Source organism: Lytechinus pictus, chromosome 8, assembly GCF_037042905.1.
Source record: "Lytechinus pictus isolate F3 Inbred chromosome 8, Lp3.0, whole genome shotgun sequence".
NCBI classification, from domain to species: Eukaryota; Metazoa; Echinodermata; class Echinoidea; order Temnopleuroida; family Toxopneustidae; genus Lytechinus; species Lytechinus pictus.
The window spans coordinates 35393005-35418008 of NC_087252.1; the positions used below are offsets into that span (position 1 = coordinate 35393005).

The 25004-nt window shown below is 37.2% G+C and overlaps 1 protein-coding gene across 1 annotated transcript; it reads right to left on the minus strand.

Moving 5' to 3' along the window:
• Nucleotides 1–1269: 1269 nt before the first annotated feature.
• On the minus strand, nt 1270–10893 carry LOC135155289 (hormone-sensitive lipase-like). Its single transcript, XM_064104237.1, has 4 exons — nt 10771–10893; nt 8612–8756; nt 6628–7571; nt 1270–6076 (listed from the first exon to the last, which is right to left on the minus strand). The coding sequence occupies exons 1-4, from the start codon at nt 10891–10893 to the stop codon at nt 5849–5851; spliced, it is 1440 nt and encodes a 479-aa protein (XP_063960307.1). The 3' UTR covers nt 1270–5848.
• Between the last annotated feature and the right edge of the window lie 14111 nt (nt 10894–25004).

Sequence of the window (25004 nt, forward strand, 5' to 3'; positions counted from 1 at the left end):
TTGTGCTGCACTCAACCCAGGTGAGGTGAATGGGTACCCGGTAGGATTAATTCCTTGCATCAAGCGCCTTTAGCAGCTGGAGCTTCAGGTGGGGTGCCATATAGTGCACTATTGAATAAGAAACTAGATAAATGGCGCTCATAAATGCTGTATATTATTATTATTATTATTATTATTATTATTAGGACATAGATTTGAGACGAGGTGGTTTGTTTGAGCATTACATCGTCTGTGATAGAGTTGGGAGGATGTCAGTAAAAACAAGTGGAATGCCTCTGGCCGTCTCACCTGCATCACGCGATTCAATATAGCAGCAGTGCTGATTTTGAAAACTACTATAACTCGCACAAGATGTTCAGTGATACTTGGTTACTCTTACTGTATTTCCACGTTTTATGAACTAGACCAATACACTTATAGAGATATGATGGCAATTCAACAAATACCCCCAACGTGGCCAAAGTTCTTTGACCTTAACATGACCTTTGACCTTGATCATGTGACCTGAAACTTGCACAGGATGTTCAGTGATACTTGATTACTATTATGTCCAAGTTTTATGAACTAGACCAACACACTTTCAAATTTATGGCTGTAATTCAACAAATACCCCAATTTGGCCAAAGTTCATTGACCCTAAATGACCTTTGACCTTGATCATGTGACCTGAAACTTGCACAGGATGTTCAGTAATACTTGATTACTATTATGTCCAAGTTTCATGAATCAGATCCATAAACTTTCAAAGTTATGATGGTAATTCAACAGATACCCCCAATTCGGCCAAAGTTCATTGACCCTAAATGACCTTTGACCTTGGTCATGTGATGTGAAACTCAAGCAGGATGTTCATTGATACTTGATTAACCTTATGTATAAGTTTCATGAACTAGGTCCATATATTTTCTAAGTTATGATGACATTTCAAAAACTTAACCTTAGGTTAAGATTTTGATGTTGATTCCCCCAACATGGTCTAAGTTCATTGACCCTAAATGACCTTTGACCTTGGTCATGTGACATGAAACTCAGGCAGGATGTTCAGTAATACTTGATTAACCTTATGGCCAAGTTTCATGAACTAGGTCCATATACTTTCTAAGTTATGCTGTCATTTCAAAAACTTAACCTCAGGTTAAGATTTGGTGTTGACGCCGCCGCCGTCGCCGTCGGAAAAGCGGCGCCTATAGTCTCACTCTGCTATGCAGGTGAGACAAAAAACCTCTCAACCAAGTTTATGTCACATAAAACTCGCGATTAATCATTCACTTCAATAGAGTAAAAAATAAAGAATAAATCAATACACCATCTTAAATGCTTGTTTCCTGAATACTTGATGGTAATTTCTTCACAAGAACAAAATTACAGGTGCTTTAAAATATACAACAAAGTAATCAACCAACACACAAAATCAAAATGAAAAAAAATGTTCATCATGAATCACATGAACCCCCCCCCCCTGATCAATCACTTATATCTCAACTGTCCTCTCCCGCATTAACTGTGTCCAATAGAAAATACATAATATACAAAAATAGGGTGAGAAATTACAAATCATAATAAACACCTGATGTTCAGGATGAGTTCAATCTAAATTAGTAGTTGTGCATGAAATATTTACAGAAAACCGATAATCTACATTCCACAAAGCATGGGTTGATTTCAATGAATTGAGTATTTTAAATATGCTAGGAAACCCTGGGTTTTGTCTCTTCAATAAATAATTTGTTTTTTAAGCATTTGTCATGGACTTAATGAATAATTGTAATGTTTAAATGATTTACTATCAATCTAATGAGTTACCATTAATACATGTCATTGGAATACGCTCCAAACATGGCCTGTGTAAATAGAAAAAATATCTTTAATAATTATAGCAAATCCAGACATTCAGAATATTTGGAATGGCGAAACTATATATAACTTAATACAGTACATGTAGATGTAAATGGAAGTAAAAGATATCTGCATGCCCTATAGGTGCTGTATCAGGCAAGCAAATTCATCCTAACCCTTCATACTGCAAGCTCTTGAGTATGGGAAATCTACTGGTTTTATCTTGCCACACTAACTTTCAGTTTGAATACATTCTGACTATTGGCCATCCACCTCTTACATTCAATCATATTGCTAGTATAAAAATCAAACATTCGAGAAAAATAAACAAACCTGCTTATAAAAATTATAAATATGTACATCAAGAAATGCTCATAGTTTAAGGCAATAAATAAGAAAATCTCGAAAATAGAACACAATATGACGTCACAGTCACACTGATGAAACCCGACTCCCAACCGACCAATGATGTGACAATTCGGGGGATTCACAATACGGTGCGCCATCTATCGGTAGGCAGCGGACAGGCCAATTTCTAACTTTTGGGTCGACATCACGCGCAGGCCAGGCCAACCAGCGAATAGCGCTGGTGTAAAGATGCTTCAAATATGAAAACCATATGATAAACGGAGGAAGAATTCACCGAAAATGGTCTAAATTTCCTAAAGAAATTTGCAGCGAATTTCTCTCCCAGCTCCTAGACCCTGGTATAACAGAATAATTTTATGCAAACCGTCCGAGTCATACAGCATAATGTACTAGCGCGCTCAGCAGATGTCGACTTTTTCCCATGAGGCATCACGAATTTCGGCCTGTCCGCTGCAACCAATAGGTGGCGCAACATATTGTGAATCCACCAAATTGAAATGATGTAATAGTTTTAATCGGTGTGGGGCCCGTAACACAAAGTTTAGCAATCATCGTAGAACATATTTTTTTTACAATTGATTGCACTGACTACCATGTACAATTGATCATAAAAATCAAGCGTACGATTAAGGTGACAGGTGCCCTATTACCGTGCGGAAACGACTACGGGTATATAATCAAGCATAGGATTCTTACTAAGTACCTGTACCCCAACAAACTATATATTTTTGGAAAGCTTATGAGCTGATCTACACAAAAATTTGCACTGTGGCATATTAGCTTTATGCATAAGCAAAATATGGTCATTCAAAGTCATGACTTTAAAAATCATGATTTTTCTCTATATGAACTTTCTATGGTTATAACTTCACAACAAAGAGTGTAATTTAAGTTTTGATGGATTAATTTAATTCTCTGACTTCTTTGTGATGAATTTATGATGGCTTTAAGAAATATTCAGAGTAGAATTGTAAAAATTATGGATTAAACTAGCAGTCAGATAATGAGAAATTCAGAAAGGACTTTTATACACAACTCCACCTGTGGGGGTACCATGCACAAAAACTATCATTATTTTGTTGTACTCTTCAAGATACACAATTCTACAAAATTTTATGCAAATCCAATGATTAGAACTCGAGTTATTACATTTTTCATTAAAAAACCCTCAATTTTGTATAATATCACGATAAAGAAAGGGCTATAATACTAATAATAACGGACATTTGTAACGCGCCATGTCTGTCACATAGTGTATGTAACTTGTAGTCGCTGCCATATTGTGCAATACAGTAGCTCTCCCTATTTGGCCAACAGAGGGTGGTAGTCCACTTTGCTACATGGAATATCTGGGGCTTCAGCCAAAAAAAATCTGGGGATTTTCTGATTTTTTTTAAGGCAGTATCAAAGGTTTTGGGGACAGATTTAATCACTTCCGGTGTGTAAAATACTACTTCCGGTTTGAGAATTTTATGAAAATATGTTTTAACCCCCCTCTTATTAAAAAAAGAGGTAGAATATTGAGATAAAACAAGTTGCATGATGAAGTACACACATGAAACTAGCAAAGGAGACAAAAAAAATAAAATCATTAAAATAAAAAAAAATTAGGGCACCTGTCACCTTAATCGCTAAACTTTGTGTTACGGGACCCTAGAGTCGTTTTCGTCGGCGTGACTGCGAGCTTATTTTAATCGTTTGCAAGACACAAGATTGCAGCGTGCTCCAAATTATCCCCAGAGATTTACAACAGAATACACACGATGATTGCATCTTTTAAATATAAATGAAAATGAAATTTACAAAACCAAATATAATTAATAAACTCCTTCAATATCACAGACCAAATTATACAGAAAATATCATGTAAAAGTATGAATATATTATGACATTTTATGAGATTGTACTACTCTGATATATTTTCCATGCATGCATAAATATATAAAATATTCATCTTTATTTGAGATTAAATAATAATGAAGGCAGCTGTAAATGTGAAATAAATTGACATTCAATCACTTCATCAAGTTCTCTTGAGTCATCATGGCTTGGTAAAATGTTTATAATATGAAACCACAAGATTCCAACATACATTCTTTGTATACTGTAAAGAGAAAACAAATAGCATGGGATGTATTTTATCAAATCAAAATACAAATTCAATCTCTAATGAAACCTCCATTGCCACTGGTTGGTTACACTCATCATGTACACCAAATGCAAGCATTGTTATGATTGGCTAACCAGAATGTCTCCCTCTCTCTCTCTTTCTGTTCTTTCTTCTCTTCCCCTCCTCTATTTTCACCCCTTCTTCCGTTCTTTCTCTACTCCTTCATCCTCTTTCTTATTATTCTTTGGAAAAATACAAAAATATAAATATCTAGATTTGTGACTAAGATATCCGTAAGTGAAAAATGGTGACAGCAAACATTGTCCTGCCACGGTTATGGCAATTTCAGTCGATCTTTAGGAGTTGTGAATGCCCTCCTTGATTTTACTAACACTATTTTACTTTCAAGTTCAAACAACAGTACATTATCAGATATGCATATTTAAGACAAATGAGAAGGAAAGCTTGGCAAAATTTGGGATACAGTGTATATTGACTAACTTTCAAGTATTTAACCCATCAATGTAGAAATTTCTGAGACTCTTACAGTATAGATAGCAGACCTGCCAACCTCTGGGAATGAAAAACTGTATTCTGTGATACAAAAAACTGTATTTCATAATAAAATGCTTGGCGCACTCGCCCATCACGGCGCTCAAGCTGCATGCAAGCTAAAATGCGCACTGCTCTTGCAGATGAAAAAAAAAACCCATTGAAACTTGTGTATATCTCACCCTGGTTTTTACAAAATGATTGAAAAAAAAAAAGTTACCTGAAATTACATTGATCTAATAACCATATTTGTGTACGTTTTATGATATAGAGACATATAGAGATGATTTTTCTCAATAAATTACGATTAAAAAAAAAAAAAAAAAAAAAAACGTATTTTTAAAAGAAAAAATGTACTGCCGTATTTTGGTTGCAAAAACGTACTAAATACGGCTAAAACGTACTGGTTGGCAGGTCTGAGATAGGCATGGATCACATTGAGCAACTTGCTTTGTAGCCGTTTTCACCCCTTTTTATAGCTGCTTTGGAGCCATTTTGTAGCCCTACTGAAAAACAACAGTGAGTTGTGCCCATTAAGATTTATCCATAGGGTTTCAGTACATGAAAAGGATACAAAAACAGCAAGTTTCATCCATTTTACCGACAGCTATGCTCACAGTAGAGCCAAGTTTAAATCTCTTATCAGTCCATTAAATAAATTAATCGTATTTCTAGGAATCAATGAATAATAAGCAAAGAAAGATGGGTGACTCTGTTCACTTGTGCCTGGGATTAGAATACATGGCCCCATTTGGGCATATCTGTGTTGGTAATTCCACACTCTGGATATCATAAGCAAGGTTTTGTCAATTTCTATACACATACCTGATGATAACGCCACACTTTGAACAGACTGAAGCCTAGTGGCCCATGTATCAAGCCTACGGACATAAAGAGTATTCAGTAGTTGACAGGTTGACACAACATGAACAAACATCTTAAAATGACTAGATGACAGTTTATCGCTGGGTTGGATTCAGCTCAATCTGATAGCGTTTCAAACTCATCGTCATGGAAACCATAGAGCACATGCATAATGTGGCGTACACACACCATGGACGCCTCTTTACATTCCTTGCCGACCGTTGAGAAGTTTAGAAAGCCGTGGGGAAGGTGATCGACTATCTCCAAGAAGACGGGCTTACCCATGCCACGAAGCTTCCTAGCAAAGCTGATTGAGTCATCCAATAATGGGTCTAACGCACAACCCTGTGGAACACACAAAATAAAAGAAACAGGAATTAATACAACAAACTAATACTCCATTTGTAAGAACAGAAAAATGTTCTTATTTTTCAAATGGTCAAAAATATATGGAAAAGAAAATGCTTTTGTATTCAAACAAGATATCATTATTGTTCGATTTCAATAAAGAACATATGTTGAAATGTGCTTTTGTATATAATCCCCACAAACATCTAAGAAAAGTGATAATTTTCTGTGATTAAATATCAACAATACCAAATACTAGCTATTTTAAATATAAGAGAATTCCTACAGTGCATACTTGTTACGATCAAATTAAAGATTTAGAAGAGACACTTTTATAAGTGAACAACTACATGCATGTACGTCCAAAGTATTTGTATAATACAAATTTAATGCAGTTTTATGCTTATGTTTCTCACTCTCATGAATACACAATAACTATTAGAAGCCAGAGGAGGATAGAATAGGTTGGTTGGAGGAAGGAAAATGATGGAGGAGCAGGGAGAAGAGAAGAAGGAAGGTGACATGTTTCAGGAAAGCAATCAACTTACAATAATATGAACAGGAGGAAGGCCCTTGAGAAGCTCTTCGTCCGAGAAGAGAGGCGAGACGTAAGGATTCCTCATGATAGGTGCATCCCTGAAAACCCTGATGGGTGAATTCACAAAGGATGTAGGAGTCTGGACGTCTTCATCCGTTACTAGTCCTTCCTCCTTCAAATCAAGGTGAAGATCTTCTCTGCTCTTTGGTGATAACGGCACGGTGTCCTCTGACTCACGGTCTGCCTCAGGTTTGGAGTCCAAGGAGATGGCATCGACATCCGCTGGAAGACTGATTGAAAGATCCTCCGAGTTTGGAGGGTGAGAAGGGTCAAAGATTGCGATGGCTTCGGTGCTGGACTGGTCACCATTGGTTTCCGTTTGTCCGTCACCTTGACCTATCGTTGCGTTGTCAATGGCATCACTGACTTGCTCTAACTTCTCAATGTCTGTTGGAGGGACTTCCTCCATGAACGAAGAGACAGTGTCCGTTGGTGGTGGAACGATGATATCCCCGTTGATGCCTTCCTTCGACGTTGGTGTGGTCACTTTAGTACTGTTACCATTCTCCTCTTCCTCCTCTTCAAGTTTCTTCTCCATCTCTCCATCAACAGGTGAACCTTCTTCTGACTTGATGGAAGACCTCTTAGGGGAACCGAGGATGCGATCATTGGCGGTGTCAACCACGGTCGACACCTTCTCTTCTGACATGAACTCCTCCTTAAGACCGACGTAGGCGGAGAGACATCGCATCAAGACTCCAAACGGCAAAAGCGGATCAAAAAGGCACAGTAGTCTAGAAGGGGAAGGGGAGTGATGAATAACAAAAGGTGTATACATGGTGACGATTCCGTCAGGGACCTGGATGCCGTAGGATGCTGCTCTCATGGCTACGGCTGTACAAAGGTTACCTCCAGAACTGTCCCCAGCTAGACAGATATGCTCTCCTGTGGATCCTATGAACAAAAAGTAGTATGAGATGCAGACTTATTTAATCCGAGGTATGAGCCTTGCTCCATAAATCTTATTTTAATCAACATAACTGCAGCCCAACTGGAATAAATTTGTATTTACAAGGTCTCTTCGAGAAATAAGTAAGGCTTTGCAATGGGATTATTTTACCAATGAAGGGTGCTCTTTGATGAGGACAACTTACAATTGAAGTGGTACATGTACCTGTTTTCATCTACAAGGATGCTTGATCAAGAATTCTAGCATTTAAATCTTGCTTCATTCAATTTCACAGATTTAAGGTTTGAATAACAATGATAGTTGTGACAGAAAGTGAAGTTTGGATGTAGTCATTTTTTTTTTAAACCACAGCACAGGTGGTGAATGCTTATTGGCTGTTTGTGTTTTTCCTTAGAAAGATGATTTATAAAGCTTAATTTGTACAATGCATTTTGCTCTCATGTTGATCCTATATTAAAAAGTAATTGTGATTAAAAGCTGTGATACATCCAAAATAAGAACAATAGGCTTCATGGTACATTCCTGCTCAAACATTAATATTTTTGCATTATACTATGGTATTCCTGATCTCCCCTTCCCTCAATATTCTTAGAGCTCAAGAAGGATATTTCGAAAGATGTAGGGAAATAACAAAAAGCTGATTCGAATTTCTGCAAGGAAACTGAAAGACTAGAGATCCAGTATTACTATAGAATTCACAAATTTATTCACAAACTACATTGTTATAATTCTCATCATCATCACCATCATCATCAACATCATCATCATCACAGACATCATCATCATCACCATCACCATCATCATCATCATCATCATCATCACCATCATCATCACCATCATCATCATCACCATTATCACCATCACCATCATCCCCATCATCATCATCATCGTCATTACCATCACCACCACCACCACTACTATCCTCAACATCATCATAGTCACCACCATCCCAGTGGGAGGAAGCATCCTTCAAGATTTGCACAAACAAACCCTCAACGACTTCCACCATTGGTCAATGGCTTACCTAGATACGGTGCGTTCTTGACCGCCCATGCGTAGGCAAAGAAGCACTCTTCAAAAGCTCGAGGGAAGGGTTGTTCAGGAGCCAATGAGTAGTCTATCGAGACGATAGGTACACCCAAATCCTTGGCCCATGACCTTAGGTAAATCTGTTATGGAAGACAGGAAAGAATCACATCAAATTACGGTTCAATGACATTTGCTCCGGCGACAATTGCTCCGATGAAAAATCTGCACGTTAAGCATAACATTAAACCTAACAAAAACTATTACATCCTAACTCTAACCCGATGCCCCCTGAGATATTAAGAACGGAGAATATGTCGCAGGAGCAAATGACGTGTCCCCCAAAGTAGAGTATCCAACGGAAGCGAGTACACCCCTCTTGGACATGTTTGATTAAAGAAAAAGTCTGGTACTGGTTACGACAGAAAAATAAAATGTTCAAAACCTACACAGAATTATACAAAAATATATGAAAATATGTAAATGATAGCAGCCAAACGATTTTTCAGGAAAATGCATAATTACAGGGTAAAAATGAAGGTCTGAAAAGTTACTGCAAAAAAATGCCCATCCATTTATAGTGTGGTCAAACTTTTTTATTTTTTTGTTATCTACACCTGTAAAAGCACATGGTAAATGAAATTAATATAATTTCAAGCAAGCCTGTATTACTTTAATTTTTTTCATTCGAAATAAAGCATTCTGGTACACAAACACTTCAGGATTGCTTCCAACCATTTCCTATCAATTAAGATACCTGGGCCCCGTCTTACAAAGAGTTGCGATTGATCCGATCGATCGCAACTGTGGATGGCCAGTAATGTCAACATCTATTATTCATGCTTGTTCAAAATATTTTCTAGCATGATTTATATTCATGCATTCATCGTTGTCTTGAAAATTCACTGTGCTTCTCTTTGTTTACAAAGGACATCGTGCACATTTCCTGTAGAAAACATTATGACACTGATGGATTTCTATAGAGTTACAAATTGATTGGATCAATTGTAACTCTTTGTAAGACGTGGCCCAGATTTCAAACTTAGCTTCAAGAATGGAACCCTTGAAACCATTTGAATTCATATAAAAGAGAAAAATCCAAGAAAGTGATCAATGAAAGCTCGAAGACGATTGAATGGATAATAAAGAAGGTTGTGAGCATTTGAATATTGAGATCACTAATGCTATGGAGATTCTCCCATTGGCAATGCGACCAAGATCTGTGATGTTACACGCTACAATGTCCAATTACTAAAGTACTTATAAGTGGTTAGTTCTGAATTTATGACACTTGGATGGTGGAATGATATAGAGATAGAAATTGAAAGGCGAGAAAGAGAGAGATGAAAGTATCTTTTCAGGGTGCTACATAACTTTTAGAAGCACTTGCCCAGTCGCGCAAGTAAATTTTTAAATAGTTGAAATATACTTGCCCAAAAATCTATTTCACTTGCCCGAAAAAATCCTTGAAAAAATAGTTTTACCTCTTCAAAAGAAAGTTTTGCGGTTTTATAAACCTGCGGTTTTATAAACCATTGACTTTTTCTCTCTTTTAACATGAACTGACGCATTTCTTTCTATAAAGTGATTTTATCTTGCCTGCCATGACCAAAATTAGGGTCAATATCATATATCGACCATAATTTTGGTCATTCTACTGTGAGAATTTTGCTTGCCCAATTCGGGCAAGTACTTTCTGGTCTACTCTACACTTTAAAACACTTGCCCGACTATAACTTTTACTTGCCCCGGGCAATCGGGCAAGTGCTTATGTAGCACCCTGCTTTTGTGAAATATGACGTCGTCAATGACATGCTTTAAAGGACTAGTCTATCATCTTTATAACTCCACCATGTGGCAGTCCTTTTTAGAACTAAGCAAATTGTGCACCATGAGCTTTTATGCTATCTGCACCTCAGTTCAAACTGCATGGATCATAAGATTGTGGCTTTTGGGGTCAACTACTTTTACAACCACAATTGATTTTTGATGTCACCGTTAGGCTGTATGAGTTGAACAAAACTTGAAGAAAATTGACTCCAGTCAATGAACTAGGGGTTAAGTCCCTTCAGGCAGATAATAATATCTGGAACATGGTAATTGAGGGAGTTCGCTTCAGGCAGATTTAAATGAACTACATGTACACTAAGTACATACATAGGGTGTCTCCCTACAGACCCCATTACCATATGGGACTTGGTGCATAGGGAATATACCTAGAGGCACGTTACGATATAGGACATTGATAATTGATGTGTCCCTGAATGGGAAATGATGCATTGTGTCATTAGAATGATTAAATTAATAAAAAGGTGATTTGGGATACCTAGAGTAGAGTGTGTACAAGTATTATCTCTATTCTCCTGTGTAATTCAATGAACATATTTTCAATCATCAAAATGCCATGACAACCTTGAGGCAAACAATGGTTTCTTTCTAGCTGTAATATAATGTAAAACTAAATTTTTTTTTTACAACTTTACAACACAGTGAGATGAATAACAGATCGAATTACAATTCATTTTGCTGGGCCTCACTTCACAAAGAACTTTGTTTGATCAAGGCCCTGTCTTTCAAATAGTTGCGATTGATCCGATCAATCGCAACTATGGATGGCCAGCAATGTCAACATCTATAAAGCATGTTTGTTCAAAATATTTTCTAACTATGATGTATATTCATGCATTCATTGTTTTCTTAAAAAGTCACTGTGCTTCTCTGTGTTTACAAAGGACATTGGGCAAATTTCCTGTAGAAAAAATTATGACACTGATGGATTTCCATAGAGTTACGATTGATTAGATTAATCATAACTCTTTGTAAGACAGGGCCCCGGTTGATCATAACTATGGAAAGCCAGTGATTCCAACATCTAGAATACATGACCGATTAAATTGTTAATATGATACTAACACATACATCGTCTTAGAGAATCAGCAATCAAACAAGCAAATCTCAAAAACTAAATACAGTATTGCTGAGTCATCTATGAAAAAACCCATTACTACAAAACCATTATATGAATGATTAAAAAAATATAGTTTTCATATATCATTCTACATACAGTACATGTACTAGTTTGAGCGATCAGACCAAAATTGACACTTCCAAGTAACAAGTGGGGTTTTGTAGACAAATCAAGCACGAGTCACACATTGCTTGTTTGGCATGGCACATTAAACAGCACCATTTACAAGGTAGCTCCTGGTAGGCTTTAAAATTCAGACCCTTTTTCGGTTTTGACAAATAGAGGACTTGTTCTTTCCAGCATTCCTGCGACCGGTATTAAACACAAAAGTTAGTGATTAATCATACACTTGATTTCCACGATTGACTGTCCATTGTAGTCGATGCAATCAATTGTTCAAAAATCTTCAACGATCGTTGCTAAGCTTTATGTTACGGGGGGGCCCCAGATTAATTAAAGCTATTACTGTGTGTTATTTGAATACCATATCATGGGTCGATCTGGAGCTGGTTTCATTGCTGTGGCTGTAGCATTGAGACACCGACATAAGAAAGCGTGTCAAGAAAATGGAAGCTACAGTATATATGTAAGCAGAAACTAGGACAACCAAAGCAGTTCACTCAAAAACTAGTTCCCTTACAGTCAAAGCAAAACATGTACTGGTACATGTAATCCATACTACTATCCTGCCAGTGGCATTTTAATCATTACACAACGATTCAAGGGATGGGGAGAGTGAGAGAGGAAAAATAAAGACAAAAAGAAATGTGATGGGGAGAAAGTTGAGATAGGAGGGAAAACAAAAGGACAAGTGATGCAGTGAAAGGAGCGAGAAAGAACAAATAAACAGACAATAAGACAAGTGATGAAAGGAGAATAGACAAAACAAAAAGTGCAGAGGAGAAAGGAGGACAAAAAAGGGGGGGAAAAAGAAAAGTGATGGGGGAGAGAAAGGAGGACAAACAAAAAGACAAGTATTGTGGAGAAAGGACAGACAAAAGAACAAGGAGAGAAAGAGTGTCAAAGATAGATACATAATTTAGTATTAAAAAAAACAAAACCCTAATTTATCTAGGAAATAATTCCATCCCCTGTGCAGGCATCTTGCCACTCCCCTATGAAAAACACCGTCATCAACCCCTCGGTTCAGAACCCCACCCCCCCAATAAAAAGTGTTAGTCATAGTATAAGACTAGAGTTGTCAACACTAATGCCTTTCTATTCCTAAAAAGATGTGTTAAAATCTTGCTTTAATGTTAAGATGAACTCAAAATGAATTTCTACTGATGGTAATTAAGATAAAGTCTCATAAAGGAATATTTCTCTCATGCAGACCAATCTTGGCAACCTTATAAAATGGGTTAAATATTCTGTGTGCTAGACTAAAAGGAAGATGGGTGTAAATGTACCACTCAAAAACACGAGAGGTCATTCGGATGCCCAAAACCCAACGCATCACTTACAAGAAGTTGATTAAGAGGACTGAAATGAAGATTGATGTAAATGCACCACTCCAAAACATGAGAGGTCATTCGGATGCCCAAAACCCAACGCATCACTTACAAGAAGTTGATTAAGAGGACTGAAATGAAGATTGATGTAAATGCACCACTCCAAAACATGAGAAGTCATTCGGATGCAAAAAAAACACCACGCATCACTTACAAGAAGTTGATGAAGAGAAATGAAATGAAGATTGGTGTAAATGCACCACTAAAAAACATGAGAGGTCATTTGGAGGCCCCAAAACACATGCATCACTTACAAGAAGTTGATGGAGAGGACTGAAATAAAAATTGGTGTAAATGCACCACTTAGAAGCATGAGAGGTCATTTGGATGCCAAAAATCGCATGCATCACTTATAAAAAGTTGATGAAGAGAACTGAAATAAAAATTGGTGTAAAATCACCACTCTTAAGCATGAGAGGTCATCATTCGGATGCCAAAAACACATGCATCACTTACAAGAAGTTGATGAAGAGGACTGAAATAAAAATTGGTGTAAATGCACCACTTATAAGCATGGGAGGTCATTCGGATGCAAAAAACGCATGCATCACTTTGAAATTGAAATTGAAAAGGTTTTATTGAAATTATTGCACTTTGCAGCCAAAAGGCTGAATTGCGTACAATTTACAGGCATATATACATAGAGTGTACAGATTTAAAAACATCAAACTTGAAATGATGACGAAAATATAATGCAACTTAATATATTATGTATACTAAAAGGAAAAGATGAAGTAATAAAAAAATACAAACACATGTGGTGGTGGAAGGATACTTATTGATAAACGTCTTAATTCAAACAATAAAAAACTTAGTTTTAAGCAGGAACAAAAACGAAAGACAGGAGGGTGTCTGGGGACGAGCGAGCAGTCAAGTCCAATGCACAGCTCCAGCCAAGGATTGCTAATCCCACAACACCATTCAACCTGAGCAATGGAATTGGTTATTCAAATCCATCGCTCAGGTGGAACTTTGTAGGGTCAGCTAACTTCACCTGAGCTATGCATTAATAGGGCCGACAAACAATCACTTTCAAAACAAAACGCACTCACATTCATACCACGCTCCTCATTCATCCAACAACCATAAAGACACTAAGTCATGAAAACAACTGAACTCACCCACCCAGCAGTCACCCCTGGCACCTTGTACTCATTAAACATACGGATAAAAAAAAAATATGCGGGGGGTGAGTGATCGCTCGTCCCAAGAATCCGTCCTGCTCAAACCACTTACAATAAGTTGATGAAGAGGACTGAAATAAAAATTGGTGTAAATGCACCACAATAGAAGCATGAGAGGTCATTTGGAGGCCAAAAAACACATGCATCACTTACAATAAGTCGATGAAGAAGAGTGAAAGGAAGATGGGTGTGAATGCGCCACTTAGAAGCATGAGAGGTCATTCGGACGGACAAAACACGCGCATCACTTACAACGAGGTGATGAAGAGGGAGGAAATGAAGACAGATCATGAGATGGCATCGAGACGAGAAGATATCTTAATTTCCTTTTAAAACCTGGGTCATCAAGACGGCATTCAGGCATTGTAGATCACCCACTCTCATCCATTTAACGTAGCCAAGGAGCAGGTAGGGGTGTGTAAGTACTTATCAAAGGGGTGTTTCACACAAAGTTAAGTATGACTTAAAGTCAGGCTTAAGACCAGACCTGCCAACCTTCTAAAAAAAGGGGTTTTTTTTACAAAAAAAAGAGCATTTGTAAAAATTTGTCTCAACGTAACAATCGTCAGCCTGTTGTAGTGAGATCGGTGAAAAAACGTGAAATGTTTCACCCTTTTAAACATGTGCTCGTAGGCAAGAATTTGCTTGTTCTTTTTATGCAACAAGTTACTGGCCCAACAGTGATTTTTACCGGTCTGGGAATGTTGGACCAGCGCTAGTGTCACGCGCTGTGTATATAACATACTCCATGATCAGAAATTTTTTTTAAAAGTAACAAATCATTAAAAATAAGTATTGGTGTATTTATAGCAAAAAAGAGGAACAAATACTCTAAGAAGGGAACTGTTGGCATGTCTGTAAGACCAGCCCACACTATGCGATTCGTTGCGATCAGAATTTCAAAGAAATTGTAATAACATTTGATATGAACATTCCAACCAATAAAATCTTAGCGATCTCAGAACAGAATAGTGGTAGGACTACTGAAGTCGAAATTCATTCTAGTTTGAGCCTCCCTGTAGGAATAAAAGCAAAATCAATTCTAAATCGTAATGACGTCGTCATCAGCTGCGACTTGAAGCCTATTTAGACTTTACTCCGACCACAGGGCTTGTCGCAAAGTCAAATTATGATTTTATTATTCCTAATATTATGCCGAACTTCAAATAAAATAATAATTTTCACATTTGATGCAAAATGCGATTTATTAAAATATCGCGTCGTCCCAGGAGTAATCATGTTGGCCTTACTTTCAATAACAATTAAACAATTCAATTAAAGAATTGAATTTAACATCAATTTAACATCAGTCATCAGTATCGTATCAAATTAATCGATTTCGATGTTTACACCACTTAGGATATCAAATTAGGGGATTTCCCTGTTCATGCCACTTAGGGTGGCTTTTCTCATGGGCTACGCCATTTAGGGTTGCAAATTTAGTTAATGTAGTTACGCCATTTTGGGTGCATTTCTGAAGTTGTCGGACACAGGTGGGTAGCAGTCCATGTGGAGAGTGCCCCCCCCCCCCCGCGCATCGTATCTGATTGCATAGTGTGCTCTGGTTTTTAAGTACCAATTGATGCATATCATATTTAAAGTGTAATCTCATGAATGATAATTCTCTAGTGTTCATTTTCTGAGATTGATCTCCCCAATTAATGCAGTGATGCACTATAATACAAACCTGGGAAGTTATTGTGATTTTCAATCTGACTCAGACATTGGTGAATGAACCCCCCTATAGATTCCAAGTCACAGTGTGTGAAATATTAGACTAGGCTGGTGGTGTACCACAAGGCTATTCTTTAAAAGAGATATTAATGATTTTCTCTCAATGCCTGAACTAGTAATTGATACCTGCCAAAATAACATAGAAATAAAAAATATTATCATTTCTTTTTCAGTATGTTCAGGCATTCATTCTCAATTACTTGATCAGATACACTATAATTCAAATAGGTCTTATGTCGAGACATTTCAATATCGTCATTATCATTCACGGTGTCTTAAGGAAAAATACATGAATTCAGGATTTTCATTTTTATTTTTAATAATAGTTCATGTAGTAGCCATTAGTGGTGATAACTCTCCTGCTCCCATTGTAACCGACTTAATCTTGATCTGAAAATCATAAAAGGCTTTCCCTTTAAAATTCTAAATAAAGTTAGTAAAAAAAATCTGCCCTCGAGCAAAGCATGGAGAAGACCGGAAAGAGTGTTGCTGTCATCATGATGTTGTGATGCTTGTAACGGCCCCAGAGGATGAAATGTTTTCAAGTATCGGCAGAGCAAAATTTGGAATAAACAACCCCATTTCAGCAGAGGAAGAAATATGTCGCTGCTGTAAAATCAAGTTGAATCTCTTGTCAAAAGAGAGAAAGAGACAGATGAAGCTGTTTAGGTTTGAATATGACACCAAATATTTTTTTAAAATAACACAGCATGTTACAATATCACCAATGGGTGAATTAAACACTGGTGTAAAATGCTTAGTGTAGTCATCTGTGTACAGCGGATGGAAACTTTTAACACCACTTGGGGGTCAGTGACCACAAATAAAAAGAGCTCCCATTATTTTGAACAGAGGAAAGTTAAAATGAGCTGAAATTCAGCTGAAAATCAAAAGAAAAACTAGCTGAAATTAGCAAAAAAAGGCAGAACTCTCACACCCCTGACCACTGCTGGTTTCCAGGCCCTCATCTTACAAAGGGCTATGATTGATCCGATCAACCATAAGTATATGGAAATCCATCAATGTCATAATTTTGTCTACAGAAAATTTGCACAATGTCTATTGTAAACAAAGAGAAGCACACTGAATTTTCAAGAAAATATTGTATATATATGAAGGGGATATACATGTATATGTAAATCATTTCAATAAAATATATTGAACATGCTTTTTAAATGTTGATGCTGCTGTCTTTCCATACTTATTGCTGATTGGTTAAATGGTGGTAACATTTAACCTGATTGCGAAGAAAGCATGAAGGCTTGTTAGCAAGCAACCAGGGGACAGACGGCTTAAGGTCCTCTCCGAGGGATCTGGTAATGAGGATTAATGCCTTACCAAAAGGCACTAGCGCACCAAGTGGGAATCGAACCCGGATGACCAAAATCCGAAACCCCGCTCTACCGACGGAGCTGTCCCGCCTCAACTGGATCAATTGTAGCTCTTTGTAAAACGGGAGGGTGTTTCATAAAGCTGTTCGTAAGTTAAGAGCGACTTTACGAACGACTGGTGATCCTTTCGTATGGCAAATGGTATATTATTAACAATGGTTTTGTGCGTAAGAAAGGATCACCAGTCGTTCTTAAAGTTGCTCTTAACTTACGAACAGCTTTATGAAACGGCCCCCTGGGCTCAGATGGACATACATGTATCATAGTGACCAGCCAAACTCTGGATGTCATTTAAATCCAAAAGGTTTATTTTCAATCTCAAACAATACCAATCAAATCTTTCAAGATTAAAGTTAACTCCCAATCCAATATTCCGCTGGTCATCAACCACAGCCAGGCAGGATTATGCAGAGAGTATCCCAGGAGGAGGAGGGCTCTTAAGTACGTCTGACAGAGTGTTGTTAAGTGCTTTAAGAGTCTTGATACATGATACTAGTTTAAGAGGATGATAGGACCGGAATAGCTCCGGGCTCAAGGAGTGTGTTAACCCTTAACATGCCATTGTTACAAGCAGTTCGTGGTTCTGAGCATTATCATCAGAAGGACGTGATAATGATGTTGAGGATCATGGTCATGATGATGGTGGTGATGATGGTGATGATGATGATAATGGTGACGATGATGATGATGGTGATGATGATGATAATGATGGTAATGATTATGATGATGAGTTGGTGATGGTGATGATGATGGTGATGATGGTGATGATGATGATAATGATGATGATGGTGGTGATGATGATGATGATGGAGGTGGTGATGATGAAGACAATTACGATGATAATGATGATGAAGATTTCAGTGATACCAAATACCATCATTTTGTAGTTCCATTCTGTGCATGATCAGAAGGTCATTTGAACTCAAATGGCATGGTGGTTTAATATTCAATGAGATAAGTCCCAACTTTTTATGTCTTGATTATTTTTCATATATAATCTTTTGCATTGTGCTTTTCATCAGATCCACTGTAAAGCAAGAACGCATCCATTAGTGACTGGTATTAAACAGTTGGTCAAGCACAGGCATTGTAATATAGCAACATGAACATTCAAAGTAGAAATGCAACAACTACCCTAGCGAAGTGTTCGTGATGATGATGATTATGATGATGATAACATTGATGGCGATGATGATGATAATAATGATGATGATTGTGATGATGATGATGATGACGATGATGATGGTGATGATGACAATGATGGTGATGATGATGGTGATGATGATGACGATAATGATGATGATAATGATGAAAATAATGATGATGATGATGATGATGATGATGGTGATGATGATGATAATGATGATGATAATGATGGTGATGATGATGATTATGATGATGATAATGATGGTGATGATAGTGATGATGATGATGATGATAATCCGCAGAACAATCCTTTGCAGTTGTAACTATTTCTTTACTATAATATTCTTTCTAAATACTGGAAATGGACTTGAAAATCTTTCTTATAATATTAGGGTAGTGGGATGCAGAATTAGGATAGAAATTAGATGGTTTATATCTTAATCAGCGTGTAGGAGTATAACAGATGAAAACCAAGATGGAAACTTAAGATATTGACATAAATGGATCAATAACGAGATCTAGTTGAATTTTTGTGGGATTTGAAGTTGATAAAAATAGAAGCAAACTTGAAGGTTTTCTTGGTTTCCATGCGGGGGTTTGATAATTACTCCGCGCTCTGCCTTCGGACATTTTAAATGATTCCCAACTTTTTGTTGAACTTTTTTTTAATGGTCAGACATTTAAGAGTGAATATTTGTTCCTGTGTAAAAAGAGTAAATTCAACTGCATTAGGTTTTCCTATATGTTAAAAGAGAATGAGATATATGATCATTAAGTCCACTGCACACCTTAATACGACTAGCCAAAGATGACAACCTTCCCCTTCAGACCCCCTCCCCTTCCCTTTTAAAATGAAGGGGAAAAGGATTCAAAAAAACTTTCCAAGATGATCCTATAAAAAACAACTTGTCTCTGATTCAAAATAAATTCAACTGCAATGGAATGCAATCACAGGAGATAATTGAAAAAAGAAAAATCTTGCCAGGCAGGTTGAATCTTGAATTCGAACGGAAATTGAAGCTTTGCCTTAAAGGGAGAAGTCTGGGAGGCGGGGGATTAATTTCTGTAAACATTCCTGAAACTGTCATCAAACAGGAAGAAGGGGTGAGGGGCTATATAATCAGACTATCCTAGACCAAAGAAATCTAACCCATTCATTACACAATTCTGTGATTCCCATATCGAGGCTGGGCTGATAAAACCTCGTATTTCAAAATTAAAAAATTTTGAGGGAAGCTTAGAAAAGGCTGTATTTTGAATATAAAGTGAAGGTGACAGTCTCATAGGCCCAAATTCACAAAGGTGGTTTGTAAATCCTTCAGTTGAACCCATGGTTAATTCAGATTACCTGTATAAATAACGCTTATTTACCGCGTATATTAAAAAATGTCCAATGCTGATGCGTGCTTTTGTCACAGTGTGCCAAATTGATGCCTGTTTCCATGGTTATCATGAGTCCTCTCTTCAAACAGTGGACTAATGAATAAAATAGCGTACTTAACCATGGCAACAAGCGTCAAATTGGCGCATTGTGACAAAAGCGTGCATCAGAATTGGACACTTTTTTAATATACACAGTAAATAAGCACAATTTATACAGGAAATCTGCATAAACCATGGGTTTAACCGATGGTTTTAAAAACCACCTTTGCGAAATTGGACCATTTTGTCTGAAAAGTCTCTTGATACCTGTGAAGAACTCTTTCAAGGCAAAAGAAAGTTGCTACCCATGTTACAGCTCTAAAATCTAGCTTATTCTGAGCTGTCATCAAAATATTCAAAATTTGAGATACAAGGTTTTATCAGACCAGCCACAATAGGCTTTTTACAGGGATCAGCCAGTTTGATTTGGCAAAAGATGGCACTGGTTCAAATTATATTTGACATTCCCTTTGAGTTTCAGGTACTTGTCCTGTCATTGGCGGAATGGCAAGTGGATTACAAACAAGGATTATAGACTTCAAGAATTCTTGCAAGAATTTCTTTCTGCTCGTCTTCATATTCATCCACTTCATGTTGTCCTCTTAGCAACCCTCACCCTCTTCCCCGAGGCAACCCCCCCCCCCCCCCTCTCTTTTCCCCTCACAATACTGTATGTATCTTAACCCTAAAAGGACTGGGGGGGCCATCATGGCCCCCCTTCAACACTTCGCATGATATTTCTGAAACGCAAGAAGATAGCACTGCAAAATGTTATGACTTTTTTCTTTGAAGTCTCGCGCAACTTTTGAGACCAAATTTGCTATATACAGGTATAGCATCGCAACGCCACGTGACTTTTTACGAGACAATGTCAAGCCGGAAATGGCTCATTTTCATACTTTGTGTGCAAAGTCTATGGGAGATGAAATTCATAAAAGGGTGATTATTTTTCGTTCTAATTGGTCTGCTTAATTAATTTTGGGTTTGATTTAGTTGTTAAATGGTCTGTAATGATTTCCAATGAAAAAAACAATGAAAAACAAAAGATAAAAAAAAAAAAAGAAATACATAAGAAATTCTAAAACAAAGAAATACATACGGAAAAAAATGGCTTTTACTATTTTTCTTTGTGGAAACCTTAAAAATTAGATTAAAAAGATGACATCTGAAAAAAAAAAAAAATATATAAGTGACATTGGGTGTTAAATATGCAAATAATGTGCATAAATTTGCATATTTTATTCATAATAAATAAAAAAAAATAATAATTTTGGAATTTTTTTTAACACTGGCTTGTAGTTTATGTGGTAGTCAATGTACGTGCCAAATTTTGGCGCGATCGCGCGAACTGCGGCCGAAATCAGAAGGGGGGGGGGGGGTCCTCAGCTTAGCCCAGTCCTTTTAGGGTTAAACCATTGTAGGCTTTATCATTCTGCATAATATAGATTTGCAAACACTTTGAGAATGTTATTCATCTGATTCGACACTCTTTGTAAACTCTATGGGTTGCATTTCGTATTCATAATATCTCAATGCAAGTCAACAACCAAGATCAGTCAATTTCGTTCCTATTAATAAAATTTTGCACTTATATTTTGTGGGATGGAGATATACTAACTAGTGGCCCAATATAAATCTAACCCGTTTCTATACTTTTTTATGTTGTAGGATAAAATATGGAACATTTTATAAATGGATTTAAAGCTTAAGGGGAGCGTCCTGACTAAAAGTAACCTAATAAATTGATAAGTTGACGGTATCTAGGATACATGTAGGCGTATGAGATCCTTGGCCTGTTTGAAGAAGTAGAGAAAACCAGTTTACACCACTTTCAACCAGTAAGAACCGGTACGAACCGGTAAACCCAAATTAACTATCTACTAAAGATGTGAATATACCAGGGGATGTTATTAATATGAAGCAGTTATCAATATTTTTCACTGATATTCACTGAAAACCAGTAGGAAGTAATTCCTTAAAAAGCTGTGTGCGCTATGAACGCCTAGCTAAGCGGGTAATATAGGAGCGCCTTGAGCACCTAACAAGGTGGATATGTGCGCAATATAAATACCCTATATTATTATTATTATATACATGTATCCTTATATCTATAAAACATTCCGAAGCTTTCTGACTAGTTTTTGCTTAAAGGTAAAAGACTGTAGTTGCAGCAAACAATTAATTCTTGAGAAAGCGTTTTAAATCAAGGTTAATTGTCAAAATATTATCATACATCTAGATCTTGTACATTAATGTAAACTTATCTTTGTAAAAATCATGAAATCTTGGCTCAAAATTGTTAATTCTGATGATCACTAACACAGAAAAGCATCTGTGGGACAGTGTATTAATATTGCTGCGTAAGATACCTGACATTTGATGGAATTCCGTGCTTATTTTGCTCATTTCTCAGCAATTACGCATTTTCTTCCAGAGCTATTTGGCACATATATTTTTCATATATATGCAAACACTTTGAGGGTAATTTCAAGGGATTCTGTTGGGACTCATTTTGAGATCGTTACCACAACTGGTATTTATCTTTCATTTTGAGTGAGTCAGTTAACAGTGGATTGAATAAAGGCCCATAATTATTTGATAGATTTCAGATACCTGGTGGGTGTTTCATAAAGCTGTTCGTAAGATACGAATGACTTTACGCACGACTGGTGATCCTTTCTTGTGCTATGTGATATCCCTATGTAATTGAGTTATGACCTAAGAACATGTTCCAGTCGCGCGTAAAGTCGTTCGTAACTTTACGAACAGCTTTATGAAACACCCACCTGGGTGCCCGCCTAAAAATAAGCAAGGGTACCTGGGGAGAGTTTTATCAACATTTTTGTCTGACAAGTTGTCAGATTTGACAACTTTCCTTGATTTTCATTGGCCGAGAAGAACTGGTACTGCAGAAACTGTCAGATAAGACAGACTCATCAGATAAAACAACCAACAAGTCCTTTCATTAAGGAAGTAGGAAGTAATTCCTTAAAAAGCTGTGTGCACTATGAACGCCTAGCTTAGCCGGGTAATATAGGAGCGTCTTGAGCACCTAACAAGGTGGATATGTGCGCAATATAAATACCCTATATTATTATTATTATTATTCATTGAAGGCTTTATCGCAGAATTCGGAAAATCAACAGTCATTTACGCAAGAGCTGGTGTTATTCTATGTACGGAGTGAAGTGCTGTGGCATAAACCCCAACACCTGGGAGGAATCAGCCGAGGACCGTTCTGTTCTGCCTAAGGCACCATGGTTTGGGCTGGAGTGTCGGGCTACGAGTCAAGACTTGCGGACAAGCAAGAACAAACACGCCAGCATCGTAAAGACAGAGCAAGCACCACTGCTGTGCCTGCCCCACTGTAGCCTTTTGCTTGCCTACACTGCAGCAGTCTTTTGGGGGCGAAGATTGGTCTATCCAGCCATCTTCAAACCCACAGGAATTTTTGAAGTTGTGGTCGTCTTCGCTAGCGAAGGACGAACATCATCATCAGAACATGTACAACTGGGCCCTGTCTTACAAAGAGTTACGATCGATCCAATCAATCGTAACTCTATGGAAATCCATGGTGTCATAATTTCTTATACAGGTAATGTGCAAAATGTCCTTTGTAAATAAAGGAGATCACACCATATTGTCAAGAAATCAATGAGTTTATGGATATACATTCATATCTAAATTTTTTAAACAAACATGCATTTTAGATGGCTTTCCATAGTTGTGATTGATTGAATCAATCGCAACTCTTTGTAAGATGAGCCCAGATATTTGATTAAAGGTGAAACTGCATAGTTCCACCAGATCACCACAAACTATAATGGAAATAAGACTATATGTAATACATACCTCGTGTGATTTTGAAGTATGTGCTACGAAGCCGCCTCCATGTATGTGAATTAGAAGGCCCTTTGACATTGGACTGGGCGGTTTCTCTATTTTCTGTTTTGTTTTCTTGGAGTTCTTCCCCATCTGCTGGAATGCCATCTCTTCGGCTTCATTCAACCAACCCTGGAGAGAGAGAGAGAGAGGAAGGAGAGATAGAGAGTGGCAGGCAGATATTAAGCACAGAGGAATAAAGAGATAGAGAGCAGAGAGGAAAAGATATATTTAAAGAGGGAGAGAGAGAGACGTACAGAAAGAGATATAGAAAGGAAGAGAGAGAGAGAGAATGAGGAAAGGAGATAGAAAGGGGATAATAAAAGAAAATGGGAAAGGAATGAAAAAAGAAAAGAGAGAGACAGACAGTGAGGAAGGAGAGAGAGGGGAAGAGATATAGAAAGACAGAGGGGAGAGGGAGAAAGGGGAGAGAAAGAGAATGAGGATAATAAAAGAAGACGGGGGAAGGAAGGAAATAAGAAAGGGAGCGCAAGAGAAGAATAAAAAGGAAGGCATGGGGAAAAGAGGAAAAGAGAAAGGAGGTGAAAGAAAGAGCAAGAGAAATTAAACACTGCACAAAATTAACATACAATGATACAGCGTAGCTGACTAGCTGTACTATTACCCTTCAATATTTAGAATAGAGCAATGTAATACTTGCCTCGAAAAACATTAAAAAAAAACCATTTTACAAAGATATCAAATCACCAGAGTAATGCCAATAGTGAATAAAATATATATATATTTTTTGGGGGAGGGGTCGATATCTTATTGCTTATTCTATTAAAGGTCAGTCAATATCATTACAAAAAACACAGTTTCCCAGCTTCACTATTAAACTTAAAAGAAGATGAACGTAATGAAAAGAAATTCTCTCACTATATAAATCAAGGACACCCACATGTCTGAAGTACATGTAAGCCTATGACTATGGTAGACATGCATATAAAAACAGTCATAGGCTTTTATGGCTTGCTTTTGATTGATTTGGCCTCCTTTTCAAAGCCTAGTAGAAAGTACCTCTTAAAACCAGACCTGCTCAGATGGCTTAGAGTTAATAATTGGATAATTTCTTTGCTTGGGGCTCTCTATTCAGTGTGATGTTATTGTTTGGGCATCACCTGTGCCCAAAGGGCGCTGAAGGTCTATCTAA

Excerpts from the sequence above, each read along its gene's own strand:
- LOC135155289 (XM_064104237.1), bottom strand. The coding sequence starts at position 10,893 with ATGCATCATTTCCCATTCAGGGACACATCAATTATCAATGTCCTATAT. Across the intron at positions 8,757-10,770 it reads TCTGTAGGGAGACACCCTAT|ATTTACCTAAGGTCATGGGC; the intron begins GTATGTACTTAG and ends CTTCCATAACAG. Across the intron at positions 6,077-6,627 it reads TTCCTCCTGTTCATATTATT|GGTTGTGCGTTAGACCCATT; the intron begins GTAAGTTGATTG and ends TGTGTTCCACAG.